General features: G+C 43.3%; 1 protein-coding gene across 13 annotated transcripts in view; it reads left to right on the top strand.

The window, feature by feature from the left end:
* The window catches only part of TNIK (TRAF2 and NCK interacting kinase), a 308,730-nt gene that overhangs the window by 92,899 nt on the left and 193,192 nt on the right, over window positions 1–22,639 (top strand). The window contains exon 1 of one of the 13 annotated variants that reach the window (XM_073359385.2): window positions 2,811–2,994. The exons of the other annotated variants lie outside the window; for them this stretch is intronic. Coding sequence (XP_073215486.1) covers window positions 2,890–2,994 — 105 coding nt within the window. The 5' untranslated portion in view covers window positions 2,811–2,889. Of the gene's footprint in view, window positions 1–2,810; window positions 2,995–22,639 lie in introns of those variants that run through there. 13 annotated transcript variants of the gene reach the window in all.

The following is a 22,639-nucleotide window of genomic DNA, read 5'->3' on the forward strand; positions in this document are numbered from 1 at the left end:
CAAAATTGACCTTGAATTTGGTAGGGCCATAGCTATAAGACTCCTGTTGACCCAAATGAGAGTCAGTTCTAAGTGCTTGTTTAAAGGCTGCAGGATCGCATCCTTAATAAGGGGAGCTGGGCAGGAATATTCCATCAGAATGGCTTTTCCAATGGAAAAATGCCCTTTGTGCAAAACTTTTCCACAGGAAAATTTCATTTGTCAAAAAAAATCTTGACCTCCCCCGCCCCCCCGGCATTGGGGAAATGGAAACCGCAGCTGCCCACCTCGAAGGCTCTGCTGTAGGCAGAGAGTGAAATTGGTGGAGTCTTCCAGGTGGGGAGCTGAAACATTCTGTTTTGGCTCTCAGAAGGGAATTGTTACAGAAACCCCTTCCTGTGGAAAATTTCACATTTTTGACTTTGTCCCAATTTCTTTTTCAAAACATGAGATTTTCTGGCCAGTTCAACACATTAGGCAGCCCAATAAATCAGAGGGTTTCAAAGGCTCCCATTTTTCCCCATAAAAATGTCTCTTTTAATCCCTGCAGTGTGATATGAGGCCAAGCATTTGCTCTTCTTGGGAACTGAATAGCTGCCCTTTGCAAGAGCACCTAATTGGCAGCAGTTGTAGAGGTGACTATGCCTTTTGTCATCCAGTGAGAGGAACACTGCTAAGCAATGACTTGACAGCACAAAAATGAAGCATTTCTGTTCTAATTATCATTTGACAGATTATTCTCCCCACTTTCAGAAAGCTCTTGATGATCACTAGCATGCCCTCTCTGGTGAAATAAGGGATGAAACATTTGACACCACTCTGTCCCTATTGCTCATCACTGCTAAGGAGCTGGTTTGCTAATACAAAGGTGTTGCCGACCTTTCAGATTTTTAAGCAGATCTTACTTTCAAGGAAAAAGGAAAAGCAAGAGGTTTCCATAAAAGAAATGCCTGGAAAGTGAATGTTCAGAAACCTGACTCAGTCTCTGGGAGTAACATGCTGAGCAGATCCAAGATTGCTTCGTAAACACTGACATCTGCACAAGTTATCTTATGTAGTAACACAGTCTCGTCTTTCTGCCATCCACCCTTTACTCTGAAGGCTGTGCTGAAGAGTAGCCTTTAACATGGGTAGCTAATGTGTCCAGGAACTTGTGTCTGCGTGAGAGAGAGAGACACACACACACACACACGTGCACAAGAGGGATTTATTCAACTTCCCTTTTCTGACTGGACAGGATTGCCACCTGTTTGTATTGTGTTGCTCTGTGATGAAGTACTACTTTCTTCGCATCACACTAGGACAGGGGTCGGCAACCTTTCAGAAGTGGTGTGCCGAGTCTTCATTTATTCACTTTAATTTAAGGTTTCGCGTGCCAGAAATACATTTTAACGTTTTTTAGAAGGTCTCTCTCTATAAGTCTATATATTATATAGCTAAACTATTGTCGTATGTAAAGTAAACAAGATGTTCAAAATGTTTAAGAAGCTTCATTTAAAATTAAATTAAAATGCTGATCTTATGCCGCCAGCCCGCTGCCAGCCTGGGGTTCCGTTCACCTAGGCTGGCAGCAGGCTGAGCGGGGCCTGCAGCAGGGACCCTGGCTGGCAAGGGGCTGGCAGCCAGAACCCAAGACCGGCAGCAGGGTACATAGAGTGGGTACCTGCCTTCCCCCTGGTTCTAGCCCATTCTCTTCCTCTCTGCACTGAGCTGAGGGTGGGAGTGCACTGAGCACAGGGCTGGGGGTGAAGGAGCAGGCTGGGGTTGGGGTGTAGGGTCTGGCCAGGAGCTAGACTGAGGGAGGGGGCTCAGGGTTGCAGTTTGGGTGTGGAGTGCTTACCTGGGCAGCTCCCATTTGGTGCGAGGGGTGCAGGTGGGAATGTGGGAGGGTGCAGGAGCTCCCGTTTAGTGCTCAGGGTGGGGGTGGGAATGTGGGGGGTGCAAGAGTCAGGACACGGGGTGTGAGGGGGCTGGTATGTGTGGGAGGTGCAGGAGTCAGGGCATGGGATGTGGGGGGCTGGGTATGTGTGGGGGTACTGGAGTCAGGGCTGGGGTTGAGGGGAGGTGCAAGGGTCAGGGCAGAGGGCTGGGGTGTGTGTGGGGGGGGTGTAAGGGTCAGGGCAGAGGGCTGGGGTCGTGGGGGTGCTCCCAGCCCCCTGCCCAGAGAGGCTCACGGCAGGGGGCTGGAGAGGATATGCCCTAATTCCACCCCCCTTCCCCAAGGCCCCGTCCCCACCCCTTCTCTGCCTCCTCCCTGGAGCAGCTCGGTTTCTCCCCTTCCCTCACAAGGGCCATCAGCAGATGGGCAGCAGGGAGGGAGAGGAGGAGGGGCAGGAACCCAGCATGCTGGGGGAAGAGGCGGGGGTGGGGGGAGCTTGCCTGCCCTGCAGCAGCAGCTGGCGTGGGGAGGGGGGAGAGCAGGCACTCGGCAGTGAGCTGAGCGGGGCCGGCTCCTGGGACCCGGCAAGCAGCAGTGTGCCATTAAAAATCGGCTCGCGTGCTGTCTTTGGCACTCATGCCATAGGTCGCCGACCCCTGTTCTAGGACATGGTGATATCGCATTGTCGTGTTAGTTTACATCCTCATTATGGGGTAGATTATGAACCACTTACTCAATGAGACTAAATAATCAATACTCATGTGAGTAGCTTTCCTGAGGGACTCCTAATCTGGCCCTACGCAATGATAGCTCATCATGTCATCAATACACCCCAGAAATGTGCATCCTTTTGTCCAAAGACATAGGACATTCCCTCAGGGAACTTGTGAGAGTACTATGAAGATCCCCAGGCAGCTGAGCACTTGGTCAGATCCTCTGGATTGCCCAGAGCGGGGGACTGATGTTGCTCTGATGGTTTTGCTATTGATTTTTATCAATACAGGATCAGGATCCTTGGATATTTTTTTCCCATGACCCTTTACGTTACTTTTTCTTTGTCCCTCTTCATCATGGATCTTTACAAAGGCATCGAAGACCTTTCCAGTTCCCTGCGGCACCTGTCAAGGCTCCATCAGGTACTGTTTGTTGGGTGTGGGGTATTGAATGAACAGCACCCATCAAATCTCCCCCTGGAGTCTGAATGTGTCAACTCCATGACTCGTTTACAGTCTTCAGTCCTGAGGTCATTGCCAAATTTGGGTCTCTTGTGTGGCTGCCAAGAGCTGTCTGGGTAATATTTCTAGATAAGTGCGATGTGCTATGCCAGTGCAGATAGGGTCTAACGTACATTTTAAAATAACAGTTCCTAGTTCAGCTAGCCATTTTGGGTGGACTGTAGAGGCTGCCTAAATTGGTACTGAAAAATAAAATTAATGAACCAAATTCATCCTGGGTGTAACTCCATTAACTTCAGTAACACCATGGATGGATTCAGGGGGGTTCTCAACAAATTCTTTGGTGGCTTCAGAGTGTGGCTCCCAATTCTTGCCCATGGCTGCTCTGACAAACCCGTCTCTGTCCCTGTCCCACACTGTCCTTCAGCGAGGGCCTTCCCTGGGGAAGGTGAGTCGGGAACTCACTGACCGCCCGCCGAGTCCCAGGCTCCCCGAGCCCCAGCTGGGCGGGAGCAGGGCAGCTACCCAGGGGAGTGCCTCAGTGACTGAATGCTGCGGCCACCTTGACTGACAAGAGCCCTTCCGACACTGCGCACACCGGCCCCATGTATCTCCAGAGGCACTGCCTGGTGCCCCCCGAGGAGGCTGCATGGCTCAGGGCGCCGATCACTGCTGGCAGCACCAGCTCAAACACCAAGGCAGTGCTGCAGGGAGGGGCCACTGCTTTGCCTCCCACCCACTCTCCACCCATGCTTTGGAGGCTGTGGTGGCAGCAAAAATATCCGCTGGTGGCTTCATTGGAGAAATATTGGATTAGACTGTGCCTTTGTGTAGCTGGATCACTAAGTATGCCTACACGGCAAGCCTCCTGCCCTGGGTAGATGGACTGCCACTACAAGGGCTCACAGTATCACACTAAAATAGCAGTGTAGTCATTGCTATATCAGCAGAGGCTCAGACTAGCCACCTGAGGTCAGATGCACCTTACCCCCTGGGACTGAGCTCAGGTGGCATGTGCTTGTGCGCGCGGTCTCTCTCGCTCTTCCTGTCTAATATTCAGATCCTCCTCCTGTATTGACAATGCCTCCCAACTTGGTATCATTCGCAAATTTCATGAGCTACTATTTTTTTGTGACAAGGTCAATAATCAAAATATTAAATAAGATCAGTTCCAAGACCCATCTTTGAGGAACCCATCTTCCCTCCAGTCCGATAGTTCCCCTTTCAGCACAGGCCATTGCCTCCCCTTTAGCCAGTTCCTTAGCCACCTTACAATTCTTGTACTAATGCCCATCTTCCCTAATTTAATGAATTTCCCATGGGGGTACCCTGTCGAATGCTTAACTGAAGTGCAAGTCTATAAGATCTACTGCACTTCCCTTATCTTAAAAAATCAGTTATTTTTTCAAAGAAAAATATCAGGCTAGTCTGCCAAGATCACAGTATTATATATATATGTGTGTGTGTGTGTGTATATATATATATGTGTGTGTGTGTGTATATATATGTGTGTGTGTGTGTGTATATATATATATATATATGTATTGTATATATGAGAGAGAGAGAGAGAGGAAAAATGCAAGCACATATGCGGGCACTGGGAAAGAGTATAAACAAGCAGACCTCAGGAATTCCTACTTCCTTTTGTGTCTAACATGAAAGAACGTGCTCTCCTACCTCTTGGAGTCTCCAGATTCCAGGATAGGTGACAATGGAGTGGACTTGAATGGGGAAAAAAGATAGCACTATCATGCAAGTTGGGGGTGAGGGTGAGAAAGGGAAGAGTTGATCAAATAAAAATTAGAAATTATTTTTTTCAATCATTTTAGTGAAGATTCAGCCAGACTTACTGACACAAGACCAATGCAGTGTGACTATAAGCTAAAATGAAGGTTACCCAAAATCTTCCTTATTTTGCATATAAAGTGGGCATTTCTAAGATGTTGTCAGTCCTATACATGTCTTTATTTCTACAAATGTGCATTTGACACAGGATCCTAGTAACCATTTTGCGGATCACATTGTATAATGGAGGTTATATGAGTGAGCGCAATTGAAAGAAAAACTCAGCGAAGGCTGTTTTAAATTCTGAAATAACATTAGCACTCATATACGTTCTCTCCTCTCTTTCCCCGCCCTACCCCAGTTGCGGTGTAAGATTTATGCCCAGGGGGCCTCTTCAGAGAGTGCCTATAACTTAAATGTATTTTCTTATCCCTTGAATCTAAAAGTCATTAAGAAAAGCAAGTGATTTTAATAACCAGACTTTTCGGAATCCCTTCCTTGACGCTCCAGTTACTCCTGTGACTCAAAGTAGGTTGTATTGTAAAAATGAATCAGACATTTCTTCACATTTTATTGACTTTTAGTGTTTTTATTCATAGTAGCTTATAGTTAGCAAAGTATGTTGTCTTTTTAAGTATTGATTTAAATAAAATGGAGAAAACACTCTTCATTCTCTCTACTTAAAGTTTCCTAGTTCAGGAAATCGGAGATAGTGGATGTGCTGTCTTCTCTCTCTCTATTGGAACCAGCAGCGTTAGGGATTTGAGGTGAAACACAGTATCTGGATAATTCTGATAAAATGACCAGCAGCGAAATGATTACAGATGACAATTTAAACATCAACTATAGCTATCTCTACGCTACCACGGTAAGTTGACCTATGTTACTCAACTGCAGCTATGTGAATAATGTAGCTGGAGTCGACGTACCTTAGGTCGAGTTACCGCAGGGTCTGCACTGCAGCGGGTTGACGGGAGAAACCTTACTCTTCTCGTCAGGGGTAGAGTACAGGGATCAACTGAGAGCAATCTTTAGTTTATTTAGCGGGTCTTTACTACACCCATGAAATCGACTGCCAGTGGATGGATCTCAGAGTGTCGATCCCTGCCGTAGTGTAGACCTGCCCATGGTTAGGTTTCACATTTAACTCCCCCATTGAGATGAATGGCAGAGTTCACACGTCTCAGAGCTTGTTTCATGCTCTCTGCAGTCTTAAGATGAGACCAGGGCATCAGTTACATTTGGTTGGTGGTTTTCCATAGTTTTCACAACCGTAAGGACTAAAACGAACGTTTTTTAGAGGCAGGTTAGCTTCTGGAGCAAAGGGGGTGAATTCTATGGATTTGTGAAATACACGGGGCCTCACTTATACTGTGGAAGAGAAAAATATGTATGTACCATAACAATCCATGGCCAGCTACTACTTTTCACTTATCAGGTGGCACCCATGGTCATTTGCAACTTGACGGCAGTTGGTGAAGTATAATTTAGTCAGGTTACAAAATCCTCTCCACTGAAGCAGACTCTCCATGTTTTTTTACATTACTTAACATTAGCAATATAGTGTCTGTGACTCACTGTTAAGTAGTTTTTCAGTTCCATCCAGCAGAGGACAGTGGTGTTGGGAAGGGCGGAGCACATGCAACTGTGTATGTATGAATGCATACATGAGCCAATACATTATAATGGGTATAATAATAATCTTGCATTTCCATTTCATCCAAATGGATCCAGAAGCGATCTATAAAAACTTTGCTAACTGGTGTCTATGTGTATATGAGATTTTTGACAACATTGGAAAGGCAGCCCTCTCAAAGGACCAATTCCAAGCGCTATTAAACAACCTACTCCACAATTTAACTCAAATTGCCTGATACATGTTATTTATTGTTTGAAATTAAAAACAAAATAACCTCTCCTCCCCGCCCCTCATTAGTTGCACTAAGGACGCTCCCATTATACCTGCCCCATCCTAATAAGAATGCATGCACAGGGACAAAATCCCATCCTATTACTTGAACAATCCCAAAAGAAAACCAATCATCTCAGCTAATCCTTCTGAGGTGAAAGCTAGAGTGAATATACAGGCCCTGAAGGCAGATGGATGGTTCCTGGCTTTGTCTGGTGAAATCCAGAGGTGCTGTCCTCCTCTCCTCCAGAATGCTGTGTCATCAGCACCTAGATATTAAAATCTAATTTTTAGAGAGCTCTTCAGATGATCTTATGTGCCCCAGTGGTGCATGGAGAAAGAAAAGAGGTGGGAGAGGGATGATCTCTCAGGCATGGAATCTAGGACTTAAAGTTAGTAAGGCTTTAAAGACCAAACTCAACCTCGTCTTGTAGTTTGAATTGTATAATAATCATGTTCCAGATTAATAGACCACATTCATCCCTCGACATCAGAGATGGATTTGATCCATTATGTTTAAAACAATGAGCCTGTCAGTCTTCAAAAGCAAGTTGGTGCAGATGTCTATAAAACAGCAGTGTCTTTTGAGGCTCTTCAGTTAAAGGTATTTAAATTGCAGACTGTTGTAAGGTGCTTGCTAGGAAGAATAGAAAGTGCAGTATGATGAACAGTTCTCCTGGTTAAATTGCCAGTATTCAAGATTTGCAAGAAATCACAGACAATATCTGAGGTAGATTCAAAAGGCAAAGCCTGGCAAGTGAATGCACAAGCAACGACAAAAATCCATTTGAAATGATTCTCTGCTTGATGACCAGCTTTGTGAGTGATCAGTGCTGATTATGCTCATCATTTTTAATCTCTTATTTTTTAAAATGGTAAGAAGTCATTACCATATTTAAAGGGTACATGACTGAGAGCTTTAATGAACATAGGGGGTGGACTGATATCCCCTGGCGATGCCGCCTTCAAAATGAAAAGAACCAAACTTAAGATGACGGTATTAGCATAATAATGTGGGGCGCATTGGGTTTTTAAACTGGGATTGGGGGAGGGTCATGGACAAAGGATGCAGTTCTATACCCTACTGTGACCATTCAGTTATGATTTGCAACATTTTAAAAAAGTCTTTATAGCACAGTGGGAGAGTTTTGATGCTCCAGAAACAATAAAAGATCCAGAGCCAAAATTAAATGTGAGATAAACTGAGGGCAGCTCCAGTGACTCATTACATGCACTTGTCTAGCATCTTGCATCTCTGTGCTTAAAACATGTAGTTAGGATGTGAAACAAGTGCATGCCTCAGGTAGCTGAGCGTCCGTCTAGAGATGAGCTCCTGGGAAGCTGATGAAAGAGAAGGCTTCCTCCTTTTACCCAACTTGCAGAGCAGCATGGGCACTTCTTTGCAGCTGCGACTGCGTGCCACCTCCGTCACGGAGAAGGAGGAGATGAATCCTCACTGTCCACAGTCTCTAATCTTTTCCTTGTTAATTCTACATCTTTTCCTGGTGGGGGATGTGGAGCCATGCGCCAAATCCTGCTCCCTTTCTGCAAATAATAAGAGTCTGGGCCCAGGGTTATCCAGTAGAAGGGGAAGCAGTGCTTGGCTCCAGTTATTTAAGCTCACCACATCCCTTTGAAGTCAGTGATTTTACAAAGAAGGGAACTGAAGTGATTTTACGTAGATTTTACAAAGAAGGGAACAGACGCACAGAGAAGTTGAAAGTCTTGGAAACTGGCCATTGATTGTGGATGTCCCAGATTTTGGGCACCCAACTTGAGATACCAGGTGGAGTCAATGAGACTACTTGGTGCATAAAGTTAGACGTGTGTACGTCTTTGTAGGATTAATAGAATTTAAGGCCAAAAGGACCAGTGTGATCATCTAATCTGACCCCCTGCTTAGCACAGACCATAGAATTTCACCCAGTAATTCCTGCATCAGGCTTATAACTTCAGGGGTAGCTGGAGCACATCCTCTAGAAAGACATTGTCTTGATTTAAAGACTTCAAGTGATAAAGATTCCACCACATCCCTTGATAAGTCATTCCAGTGGCTAATTCTGCTCATTTTAAAATGTTCTATCTTATTGCCAATTTAAACTTGTCTAGCTTCAGCTTCCAGCAATTGTATCGTATTTCTATGTTTGCTTTGTTAAACCACGCTCTGGTATCCTATCTTCCCTCCCTGTAGCTACTCAGGCAGCGATCAGTCTGGGCCTAAATTCTCTTGTGACAAGGGCTATTGATTAATCGCAATTAACTCATGCGATTAACTAAAAAAAAATTAATTGCGATTTAAAAAATTATTGTGATTAATCGCGCTATTAAACAATAGAATACCAATTGAAATTTATTAAATATTTTGGATGTTTTTCTACATTTTCATATATATTGTATTCTGTGTTGTAATTGAAATCAAAGTATATATTATTTTTATTATAAATATTTGCATGAAAAATGATAAACAAAATAAATAGTATTTTTCAATTCACCTCATACAAGTACTGTAGTGCCATGAAAGTGCAACTTACAAATGTAGACTTTTTTTGTTGCATAACTGCACTCAAAAACAAAACTCTGTAAAATTTCAGAGCCTACAAGTCCACTCAGTCCTCCTCCTTGTTCAGCCAATTGCCAAGACAATCAAGTTTGTTTACATTTACAGGAGCTAATGCTGCCCGCTTCTTATTTACAATGTCACCAAAAAGTGAGAACAGGCATTTGCAAGGTATTTATGTGCCAGATATGCTAAACATTTGTATGCCCCTTCATGCTTTGGTCACCATTCCGGAGGACATGCTTCCATGCTGATGCTCATTTAAAAAAAATGTGTTTAATTAAATTTGTGACTGAACTCCTTGGGAGAGAATTGTATGTCCCCTGCTCTGTTTTACCCACATTCTGCCATATATTTCATGTTATAGCAGTCTCGGATGATGAACCAGCACATGTTCATTTTAAGAACACTTTCATTGCAGATTTGACAAAATGCAAAGAAGGTACCAGTATGAGATTTCTAAAGATAGCTATAGAACTTGACCCAAGGTTTAAGAATCTGAAGTGCCTTCCAAAATTTGAGAGGGATGAGGTGTGGAGCATGCTTTCAGAAGTCTTAAAAGAGCAACACTCCGATGTGGAAACTACAGACCCCGAACCTCCAAAAAAGAAAATCAACCTTCTGTTGGTGGCATCTGACTCGGATAACGAAAATGAACATGCGTCGATCCGCACTGCTTTGGATTGTTATCGAACAGAACCCATCATTAGCATGGATGCAGGTCCTCTGGAGTGGTGGTTAAAGCATGAAGGGACTTTGAATCTTTAGTGCATCTGGCACATAAATATGTTGCGACACCGGCTACAACAGTGCCGTGAGAACACCTGTTCTCACTTTTAGGTGACATTGTAAACAAGAAGCGGGCAGCATTATCTCCCGTAAATGTAAACAAACTTGTTTGTCTTAGCAATTTGCTGAACAAGAAGTATTACAAGAAGTAGTAGGACTTGCAGGCTCTAAAATTTTACATTGTTTTATTTTTGAATGCAGGTTTTTTTGTACATAATTCTACATCTGTAAGTTCAACTTTCATGATAAAGAGATTGCACTACAGTACTTTAGTAGGTGAATTGAAAAATACTATTTCTTTTGGGGTTTTTACAGTACAAATACTTGTAATAAAAATAAATATAAAGGGAGCACGGTACACTTTTTATTCTGTGTTGTAATTGAAATCAATATATTTGAAAATGTAGAAAACATCAAAATATTTAAATAAATGGTAGTCTGTTGTTTAACAGTGCAATTAATCACGATTAATTTTTTTAATCATGCAATTATCACGATAAACTTTTAATCGCTTGGCAGCCCTACTTGTGATACAAATGAAGGGGGGATTAAAAGATAGGTTACAGTAGTAAGATCAGCTGACTTAGTTTGGGCATGAGCTCATCTAATGGTTTCATCAAAATATATTTTATAGGGGAATACATGATGTGCTGTGGCATAGAACTTTTAGCATGAATTTAGGGTGGTTGCATTTTCTCATTAGGAGCACAACTGTGAGTGAGCATAGCAAACCTTCAGCAAGTGCTGATAAACCCCTTACACCACTCCATTCTATAGTGCACTCTGTAAATGTGACATGCTATGGGAAAAAACTATTTATGACCTTTATATAGCTTCTCTAGACTTAGTGTCCCAATTAAAATGAGACATCCCAGTGTTTTCCAGGGCTACAAGTGAATTCTTAGGGACTAAAGTTCACATTTGTAGCCCTGCAGCATGGAGGCATGAGAAGGAGAATGGGGCACCAACAATCTCTAGAATGTTTATTGTTAAGGAATTCGTACATTGCCTAAAATCACAGCTATTTTAGGGAAGATTGACCCATTTAAGTTTGTATCACCCAGGTGAAATATACCACTATTTTAATAAAAAAAAAATACCTTCCATGCTTACTGTATGAGTAATAAATCCTTCACTTTCTTGGAAGAAATAATAATTATCCATCAGAGCCTAAGAAATCCTGTATCTAACACTGATGATAAATGTGCCATCCAACAGCACATAAGCATCTTGGTGGTGAATTTTTGTGGAGTCTACTGTATCTGTATGTAGAGGTATAAAATACTGTTAATACTTGATAGTTTATATTGGCATTTCTTTATCTCAACCACAGGGGTATGATTGAAAGCGCTTGATATGAATCCAGGAGCTTGACTTGCTTGTCACGTTTCATGTTTAATGGCCCCCAAATATTTTAGATTATTTTTGCTCTCTGGCATTTGCAGCTCATTACTAGTAACCACTAAGATAAACTTTGCCATTCAGTAGGTATGAAGCTGCATCAGGTGTTGCAACAAAATAGTAATGACCTCTTTCATTGCTTTCTTAACAGGATATAAGTGAAAAACTGAATAGATCAATTGGAGCTGTAATCTAGATTTGCAATGTGGAATTGGATCACTGGTAAACCAATGCTATCAAGATAGGACATATTAATATGTCCGTTGTACATCACCCTCTTGTGATGATATGAAAGCTAAGAAAACCCAAGGTTACAGTCAATTTCTTTTGACTTTCAACTCTAATAGATACCAAGAGATCCTGTCAGCTAAGCAAGGAGCGTTCAGTGAAAAAGCTGAGGAGGGTCACGTGAAGAATCACCCTAAATTTCTATCTTCATTAGGACTAAAATTAATGTCACTGAAAGGCTATTACAAAAATCTCTCTGGATTAATACCTATAACTAGGGGGCTTGAATTCTACCTCCTTAAGCCTGCCTTCAGGGCTGGTGATTGAGGCATATGCTGGCATGTATTCAGTTGCTGGTTAGGTGAGGTCTTGACCCCAGATGATATGGGTCTAATAGGATAATTGAGTATACTTAGAAGCAGTCAAGTGTTGGAGGAGCAGGGGGAATAAGAGAAATTAGACAGACTTAATTGTCTGTCTGCAGTATTGATGTAGCTATGTCGGTCCCAGGATATTAGAAACAATGTGGGTGAGGCAGTATCTTCTGTTGGACCAACTTCTGTTGGTGAGAGAGACAAGCTTTCGAGCTTACACGGAACTCCTCTTCAGGGCTGGGAAACTTACTCAGAATAACTTACTCACCAACAAAAATTGATCCAATAAAAGATCTCACCCACCTTGTCCGTCTGTCCCATCTGTCAGCAGTAGGAGCAAAGGGCCAGACTTTCAAAGGGGTCTCCGAAGGGCTTCAGTTATTGTACATATACAGTGCTGGCACACAACACTTCCACGGTGCGATTGATTGATTGAGAACCACCACCTCGTACTCGGCATTCAGAGCGCACCACTGAGAGACTTCAAACATGTGAAAGCATTGTCTGTGCGTGAGATTATCACCATATCTGCTAAAGTTTCCAAATCATCCCCTGTAAAACCCATGATGGTAATCTAATCTTGAGCAGAAAGAGGGGTGGAAAACAATGGCATGGTCCAGATCAGAAAGAAAAGTTTGCCAACACCTTGGCAAGTGTAGATGGGGGAAAAAGTACTCCTGACCACTCTTGTTACATGGACATCCATCTTCAGCCAGGGATCCAGTAGCAGCCCACATTGTAAACCCAAATAATATATGGCAGAGGTGCTCCCTTTAAGAGACTCAAATAACCTCCATAATTACCATCAAGATGGCAAATAACGCATTTCCTGTTACACGTCACCCTATTGAGAGGTCACTAGAAAAACTGACCTCTACAATATTTATTTAGCATGTGCATAGTCATCTTGCCAAGCGATGGCATCTTCAGTGGCGTGATGCAGTTCTTCTAGGCCATGGCTGAACCTAGTCAGCAGGCACTCATCGACAAAGTGCGTCATCGGCTGTGTTGTGCCGCAGCTGAACAAAGGGCTGTCACGAAGGCCCCAGCGATACTGGTTGGCTGCACAGAGATCTTGCCCATTCCGGAGCCTGTTCAACAGGGACCATTGGCAATGGGGCAGGTCAAAACCAGGAGGGCAAATTGTGGGATCGGCAATGAGGGACTGGTTGGGGGTTAGAACAGATATCCATTCCTCTCGCCAGAGTGTTTCTGCTCTAACACCCTGGCGTGGCGGATGAGACCATAATGAAATCATTCTCTACAATGAAATCATTTTAAGTTACTATAAAAATAAAATCCCAGAAAACCTGGAAAAACAAAGAGAAATAAAGATATAAAATTTATTTTTACACGTAGATTCCTTTTTATAAAAGCATTAAAAACAAACATTAAACATATTTCTGACTTCAAAACCATTTTAATTTTAGGTTTGCTAAGCGGATGCCTCAGTGATATGGAAAAATAAACTTTTTCACACTTCACAGAGCACCTTCTTGATGACATCCTCTAATAAATAACAATAGTAAGTATTCTTCCAGCAGTGTGAAGGTGTCCAGAAGGGGAATGCCTCCCATTTAGACAAGAAAGATATTCTTAAAGACCCATCTCTTCAACAGGGATGATTAATCCTTAAGGATTAAAGACTAACTTCAAAGACCAGTAGGCTGAATTGGAACCTACATCTGAATTTAACAGATAGAAAAAGATAAGAGGATAAAGAGCTAGATCCAGTTTGAGAGCCCTGGATCTATTTTTATTTCCTTATTCAGACTTAAAAAACTTTCTTGAAAAGAATTAAAAACTCTTTGAGCTGTTGCAGATCTGAATTTACCAATAGTTTGAGAACATTCTTTTTCTTATTTAATTTCTAATCTGAAGTATGTTTGCTTGTAGTTTTGTAGGAGCTTGGCCAACTGACCATCTGTCTCGAAGTTACAATAGTTGAAAGTACTTTCCCAGGTGGTTTAGGATGATCTGATTTCTTATTAACCGCAGAACGTCTGAATTATTTCAAAGTCAAACTGCATCAGAGAAGGTTGGCAGGGGAGACTATTTTCCTGCAGGTTTTCACTATTCTAGTGTAGTGTAGACATTTGCCATGCATGACTCAAAATACTTGAGATACATGATCATCTTGACATACATTTCAAAGGTCTGTATCAACATGTGCAACTGGAAAGTTCTAGCAGTGCTTTTGTAACTTTTTTTTAAAAAAATGATTGCTTGCTGCAATTGGACAAACAGATGCAGCACTTTGACCTTGGGGAATTTTTTTTGCGCTTTCCTTATATGCACATCTTGAATGTTTGGGAGTACAAATAGGAAGTAAGCAGTTTGAAATGAATGCTTTTGAGTATGCCTTGATGATAGATTTTTTTTATCTTGAACAGCAGCTGTTAGTGAAATCTCTCCTCCTCCTCAATAATGTACAGTACTTTCTTTTTTAATTGGAATTGCCCTAGTTACAGATGTCACAGCCACTGGATCTCTAGCCTTCCCATCTGACACCCTGCTTCCTTGTTAAAGCTTAGTCGGATTATGACGCATTTCACTTGCAACAACCCATTGTTCCTGTAGACTGTGATAGGGAGATGCTGCCAGCTTTACAGCAGGCGAGCCAGCTGGAATGAGAACACAAAAAATATCCATTCACACACTTGTACAGCTCTGGGCCCTTTCTCCATCCTATAGAAAGTAAGGCTGAAAGCTCCCTGAGAGAGGGGGACATAAAGAGTTGAGACAACTAGCTTATTTTTAGTACAAATCATGAGCTTGGAACCATTTGTCCCTTGCAAATGAGTGGGAGTTACTTTGCTCAGATTTGCATCCGATGAAGTGAGCTGTAGCTCACGAAAGCTTATGCTCAAATAAATTGGTTTGTCTCTAAGGTGCCACAAGTCCTCCTTTTCTTTTTGCGAATACAGACTAACACGGCTGCTACTCTGAAACCTTTGGTCAGATTGTTTCCCCCATAATTTGCTCGGGGAAGAACACACTCAATGTGCCACTGCATAGCGCTGAGAGGGAAGGGAACAGAGAGGTTCTCTTGTGTGCCAGTGCAAACACAAATGTCTCCATTGCTTGGTAAGTATTAATAGCAAATGCATCTTGCAGGCCCTTTTCACTTCCCCTCGGTGCCACATATAGAGGATCTGGCAACAGCGGCCATATCACTGTTCTCCTTGCCGGATGGGGCAAGAATGGGTCTTATACTCATGGCCAGTGACAGATGAGTCTCTGGCATCTCCCAAGATGAGCCGTTTTTAGTCATCTTGGTACGTTTAGGACAGTTTTGTTAGAATAGACTGTGCTTTAACCATGTAAAAAAATTAAATTTTAGATCAGTTTGGGCACCTTCCTGGAAGGGCTTTAAAACAGTTTCCTTCTGGCTTTTGTTGTTTGGCTTAGACATTGAGCTCCAATCCTAAAACTTCTGTCCGACAGGAAATGTAGCTTTAGGTTTGTTTTATTCCATGGATTCTGTATTTGTTGTCTAATAATGGTCAAAGCTTGAAAGGAGGCAGAGGAGGATGTATATGGTTAAAGCGCAAGACGAGGGGCCAGGATTGTTCTGCTGTCCGCTATACCACATGCTTCCTGTGTGATCTTACCCGTTCTGCCTCAACTGGCTCATCTTAACATTGGACTAATGTAGACTTCACTCATCCCATAGCATTCCTTGTAAGTGTAGAGTTTCTCCTCAGCCAGTAGTTCCACTCCTTCCCACCTCTGCCTCCACCCGGAGTCTTGTCCAACTGACTTCTGTCTCTCATGCGGTCCTGCACTATTAGTGGTTTTTATTGCAGTAGCCACCTGGAAAACCCAACAGAGATTGGGGTCTCCTTGTGCTAAGAGGATGATTCTCCCCTGATATGTAACAATTTAACACCAGTTTAGTTCTGCTGGTATCAGGAGGTTACTCTGGCTTTATATCTGGGTACTTGAAAATCAGGCTCACAGTTTGTGAAGGCTTTTGGAATCCTACAGGATGGAGGTGACCCAAAGATGCAGGTTTTGGAATTGATCTGAATTTCCCCAAAATTCAGTGGTGCTCAGATCTGGGCGTCTCTGTCATGGGCATCTCTTTATTCCAGTGAAACCAGGGTGCTCATTCCTGGAAACTAGGGCTTTGTTCCATTGAAGTTTGACAAAATTCCCATTGAGTGCAATGGGAAGTAGGATCAAGTTTTAAAATCTGGAAAGCTTAATTATTGTTTTGGGGATATTATTCAGCCAGGAATACAGCCCTGTGTTCTTCCCTGAATATTCCTTTTAAGGAAAGGGTGAGGTCTCTGATAAAACACCTTGATCCAGATACCTTTTGTTACACTAATAACAATATGTAATATTCTGTTAGAGCCCACATTACTCAGCCTTACACTGTTTCCTCAGGGGATGTAAAAGAAGGAATGAGAAAATAACATTACTACCGTAGGAGCATGGTGAATTTAGCTGGAAGTGATCTGTGAAGCACTCTTTAAAATAAATACCAGTGTGCATGCAAATCTATCCTTTGCATATTCTATCTTTAAAAGCACATTGGCTATTTTTACAGTGCAGCAATGCCAGCTAAGAGTCAGAGCTCTCCCCATCCACTTCAAACAGGAACACTGTATTTCACAACAGAGGTGCCAGATCTACTTTTAGTTGCTGGAGTAGCTAGACTAATTCCAATCTCTGCATACCAAGGGTTTGCTTTCCAGATATGAACACTGAGCACTTTCTGTCTTCTGAGTGAGTGACAAATGTTAACTAATTCTCACAACCCACCCACACCCTCCTTGTGAGGTAGGTCAGTAAATATTATCCCCATTTACAGATGGGAATTTGAGGTAGTGAGGGTAAGTGGCTAAAATGACAGAATGAGTTAGTTCAGACCTAGGATTAGAACTCAAAAATTCCTAGCTCCCTATCATGTATTATGTCACGAGACCACACCCCACATATTTTTAACTAGCACTCTGTCCATTCACATCTGACAGTGCCTTGGTACTATAGTTTCAGATTTTATATTTTGGTAAAGTACCATATTTTGCTTCATAGTTTTGAATAATTCTTATTTTTTTCTTCTTTGATATCTAGTTGTAGAGTATATGTTTCAGAAAAGTATGTGTCTACACATAGGGCTAGACTTGCATCTTGGGTATGCTGCTGAAAATCTAGCACCACTCCTTGTAAAACAGCTCAGAATCTGGCCCATTGGAAGACTGGAAGACTGCTGGGATGATCTGGGATTGCTGATGCATTTAATTGAAGCTCTACTTCTCAGTTATTTCATCCTAAACTGTGTTTGAGAATGATTCCAAATGCCTGCCACTTCCTACTATTGCTCATCAGCATCTATAGTCCTTCAACCTAAATGCAAGGAAAGTATATTTGACTTGCTTTAACTTATTTCTTAACTGCTGGGACTTACAACTCCATTCACTTTACATTTCATATAAATATTTCATTGCAAAAAAAAAAACAACCCACTATGGATCTTTAATAGAATGAAGCCCCCACTGAAGCTCAAACCCCATCTTAAGAAACCACTTTAAATTATACCATGTGGTTTCTAAAACACTTCTGTTTGACCTTTTAATTGAAGACCAACCTCTGTTAGGACAATGAATTTCCTCCCTCTCCCCACTTCCGTGGCTGGTTGTTTTGGGGTTTGTTTTTTTTGTTTTTAGTTGAAATGTTAAAGTATTCTTCTGCTGCTTCTTTTTCCTCCAAAGTTAAATAGCGGTCGTCTTCTTTAGAAATAATTTTCTTATGGTATAGATTTCTAATGGGGTCAATAATCATGTGTTGTGTAAAAGAGTAGTGTTGATAAACAAGCTTCTGTCTGGGAGCCAAACCAGGCCTGTAGAAGAATACTGTAACAAAGTTGTAATGTGTCTGTCATTTCAACTGTAAACTGATTTTTATAAACTTAATCCATTTTCTGTGTGGGTAGGCCCAGGACTGTAAGAGAGTTACCACAACCTGCAAATACGTTGATGCAGAACTTCTGCCTATGGCTGCATAGCAGCAGGAACATTATTATTGCTGGCCCATACTGTCAGCATTTAAAGAGCAACTAAAGACCTTTGTACATTCCAGCGCTGAGCTCGGCTTTGGCTGAGGATTTATTTATGCCACTGAAATGACGGAAGTTCCCTCTACGCACCTTTTTGCCATTGTTTCTGCTGTTCAGAAGGAAGCTCATAAATGTCACTGAAAACAAAAATACAGTGGTTGGTTGGAGAAAGTTTCAGTTAAAACATGGATGATTGACTATTACAAAAAACCCTAGTGAACCACATTTCTTCCATAGCGTATAGAGATTCTGTTCATGAGACTGCAATACCCCAGTGTTGCATGTGTTATGAGCCCTCTGTGTATGACTTTTATATTGCTTCCACTTTTCTGTATTTCTACATCTTAAGTATTTATAGTAACGATCTCTGTATCTAGCTAAAATAAGCATTGCACATACATTCTTGTGATATTTCTCTAACATACAGAACTTGTATATACTTACTTATATGCATACGCAATCACACTAGGTCAGGGCGGGCAAACTTTTTGGCCTGAGGGCCGCATCAGGTTTCAGATATTGTATGGAGGCTATGCCTCCCCAAACAACCAGGTGTGGCCCAGCCCCCACCCTGCTTCTCACCCCCTGACACCTCCCCCCGGGACTCCTGCCCCATCCAACCCCTCCGTTCCCTGATGGCCCCCCGAGACTCCTGGCCCATCCACCCGCCGCTCCCTGTCCCCTGACCGCCTCTGAAACCCCTTCTCCCTGTCCCCTGACCACCCCCCGCTGCCGCATCCAACCCCACCTCCTTCCTGACTGTCCCCCTGCCCCCATTCAACCCCCCTGTTCCCCGCCCTCTGACCACCCCGACCCCTATCCACACCCCTGACCACCACCACCCCTGAACTCCCCTGCCCTCTATCCAACCTCCCTGCTCCCTGGCCCCTTACCATGCTGCCTGGAGCACCGGTGGTTGGCGGCGCTTCAGCCGTGCCGCCCGTCTGGAGCCAACCATGACACCGACCAGCACAGAGCACCAGGTCAGGCCAGGCTTTGCAGCTGCACTGCCCCAGGAGCTCACAGCCCTGCCATTCAGATCATTGCGCCGGCAGCGCAGTGAGCTGAGGCTGCTGGGGAGAGGGAATAGCAGAGGAGGGGCTGGGGGCGAGCCTCCCGGGCCAGGAGCTCAGGGGACGAGCAGGGGGGTCCCATGGGCTGGATTTGGCCCATGGGCCGTAGTTTGCCCACCTCTGCACTAGGGCCTGGTGGGAATCAGTTGACAAATGTCACTGATTGGATATAGTGAAAAGATGAATTCTCACATGGCATCATAAAGTAAAAGAAGCCTGCTCTTGTAAATTTCATTCCACTGCCTACTCACAAGAAATGAGCAAGCAGGCAGAGAATATAGTAAGTGCAATGTGCACGCTCACGTCCTACTGAGATAGGACAAGATGTCTTGCAAATTGCCATTCTACTACTTATTGTAAACAGTAGACAGAACGGAGGGATGGTGTGACAGGCACATGTGTGCCAGCAAATCAAACCAAAGTTGATGGGTATAATTTTAGACTTATCAGTCTTGAGGATACCTCCTAAAATTCAAATATTACATGTAATAAGGTGTTGACATTTTGGTAGTTCTCGGTCCCCTTGAAGATTTTCATCCACTTCTAGGTACAAGAGAACAAAGACCTAACTGTAATGTGGTGGAATCTTACTGTTGGGAGCCAGTAGGCAGGACAGAGAAAACTTTCAAAAGCACCTGTGTCGGGTCCATGTCTACACTAGCAAGCTTACAGTTGTACCGGTGCAGCCGTACCCCTAGAAGATTGCTCATGTAGCCTCTCCATGCCAACGGGAGAGAGCTCTCCCACCGACGTAACTAAACCACCTCCAACTAGCGGCAGTAGCTATGTCGACGGGACAGTGTCTCCCACCGACCTAGCGCTGTCCACACTGGCACATCTGTTGGTGTAACTTATGTTGCTCAGAGGGGTGTTTTTTCACACCCCTGTGCGACATGAAAATTGTACCCAAACTGTCAAGTGATAAGTGACACGTTCTGATGTTGGCTGGGTGGTGGGGTGACCCGCAGTAACTGCGTGCTGGTGATCTTCAGTAGCCACTTGACAGAGAGTACAGCTAATGTCTGGTTTGTCTTCATCAGCACAGCTGCAGATGTTACCAGGAAGGATCTCTGTGCGTTGCATAACTTTCACTTTGCTCTCAACAAAACACTGGTTGAAAACAAACCAACCCAATAACATGGGAAGGGAAGTAACATTTGGAGGCAACAGACCCCACCAGTTCTCAGAATGTAAGCCAGGCTCTGTTGGTGTAAAGAGAGCAGCTTCAACAACGCCAGAGGAGTTCTTGGGCCATTTACACCAGCAGAGAAATTGGCCCTGTGTAGGTAAGAATGCACCTCCGCCTTCTCTCTGAAGTTGCATCTCACCTCACTTCTGGAAGTGGTCCTCCCAGCGCAGAGGTGATTCCCACTGTCAGGGCAGTGTGGAGACGTGTGTGCTTTGGCTGTTGCTGGTGTCGCTGCCACCCATGCTGTGCCGTTATTGTGCGTAAAGAGACAGCTTTGGTCTCCGGGGCCATCAGCCTGCCTATTTACATGAATACTAGACTGATTATGCTTTTTAAAAGAAAAAAAAAAAGTTTATGCCCTTCCCCGTGATGTGACTTCCATGGGCTTGGTAGTCTCTAGAACAACTCTACGTATAACGATAAAGCTTAACAACAAGGATTGCTAATATTTACAAAATACACCCACTGTATAAAACTCTTGCGTAAATTCTAATGTGCAGATGCACAGAAAAAAAATAATTGTCGTATACAAATCAGTATGACAAACCTGGGAATGCAGAATAGCAGCTGAGTTTTAAGTGAAATAGCCTCCATTTTGCCCAGCTCTGCCATCTCAGAGTTCATGTCGCTAGTGGAACTCTGTGTAGCTGAACAGTGGATCTGAAATTGATGGCCTCCCTCCTCTGAATTGCTGAGGACTTGAGTTCAGGGGCTTCAGCATCTTGCAGGATGAAGTCTCTGGTTTCTCGACTGTAACTGACTTTTCTGAGCCGTGTTCTGTCAGCAGCCATCTTGAGGTGCTAAGAATTTAGGATTCAAAAAGGGATTGGATAGTTCTATGGATATAAAAAATATTCAGAGGTATCCTAGTAAATAACAAACAAATTTTTTGGAAGGGATATTAAACTTTGTGCATCAGGATTTAAGCCAATCCCTAACTACTGGAGATCACAATGAGACCTGCTTGGGGGTAGACGATTCCCCATCTGTCTACTACAAGCTTCTTATGCTAGCCTCTGAAGCATCTGGTGCTGGTCTGATCCAGTCTAGCAATTCCTCTGTTCCTATCTTGCTTCAAATAGATGTCACTTGTGGCACTGACTGCTGGGGAGCTTGCCAGAAGAAACTGAAGAGGTATCAATCCTGCTTCTCTACAGGGTTAATTTAATATTTAGGGCTAGATTGTACCTGTTAAGCTACTACAGCCCCTCAGGAGGTGTTTTGCATACGGAGGTGTATTTCTCTGTGGGAGCTCATGGACACTGGAACACCACTTTAGGAAGAGCAGAGGGGGTGTAAACCAGAGTGCTATACAGCTTGTTTACAGTGAGATGGGCTTCCTGCTTCTTGGACTGAGCAAAATGTTCCGTTTTCCATTCGAGTCACAGTGAAGTGTCTGGATGTACTGGAGAAACTGCAACAGCCTGAGCAGGAAGGAAGCTTGAAAACACAAGTTCCACCAACCCTACAACAGTCAAGTAGATTTTTAAGCCTGGAGTTTCCTTAATGCTACTTAACATCTTCAGCACTGTACTGACATTAACTGAAGCACGCAGGGGTCCCTTTCCTGTATAGTGTCATTTTACATACGGAGAACCTTAGACTCCAAGATGCTACGAGTGACCTGCTGAGGCACAGGGACCTCAATACCAGAGCCCGGATTAGACCTCAGAGATTTCAGTATTGACACTACCTTTCCATTTCTTTCTTCTTCCAGCCAATTCAAAGCAAAGAGCAATGGGGACTGTTTTTAACCAAATGTTATTTTTTTAATGGCTAATTTCTATTTTATTCATTTATTTGCAGTGCACCTCAGAATCCCAGTCATGTACCAGGACCCCATTGTGCAAGGCGCTGTACAATCACAGAACAAAAAGACAGGTTTCAGAGTAACAGCCGTGTTAGTCTGTATTCGCAAAAAGAATCCGATGAAGTGAGCTGTAGCTCACGAAAGCTTATGCTCAAATAAATTGGTTAGTCTCTAAGGTGCCACAAGTACTCCTTTTCTTAGAACAAAAAGACAGTCCCTACTCCAAAGAGTTTCCAATCTACCTCCACCTCCCCAATGGAAGAATGCGGAGAAAGCTCCACTAAGGGAACACTGACAAGTTTCCTGGCCCTTATACATTCCTGCTGCCCTGTACAGACCCATTCTGGCCCTTAGTTAACATTCTAGCCAATGGTGCATGAGCTAGAATAGAATTCAAATCACTCTCCTCTAGCTGTATCATCTC

The sequence above is a fragment of the Lepidochelys kempii genome, chromosome 9 (genome assembly GCF_965140285.1).
Source record: "Lepidochelys kempii isolate rLepKem1 chromosome 9, rLepKem1.hap1, whole genome shotgun sequence".
Lineage (NCBI taxonomy): Eukaryota > Metazoa > Chordata > Testudines > Cheloniidae > Lepidochelys > Lepidochelys kempii.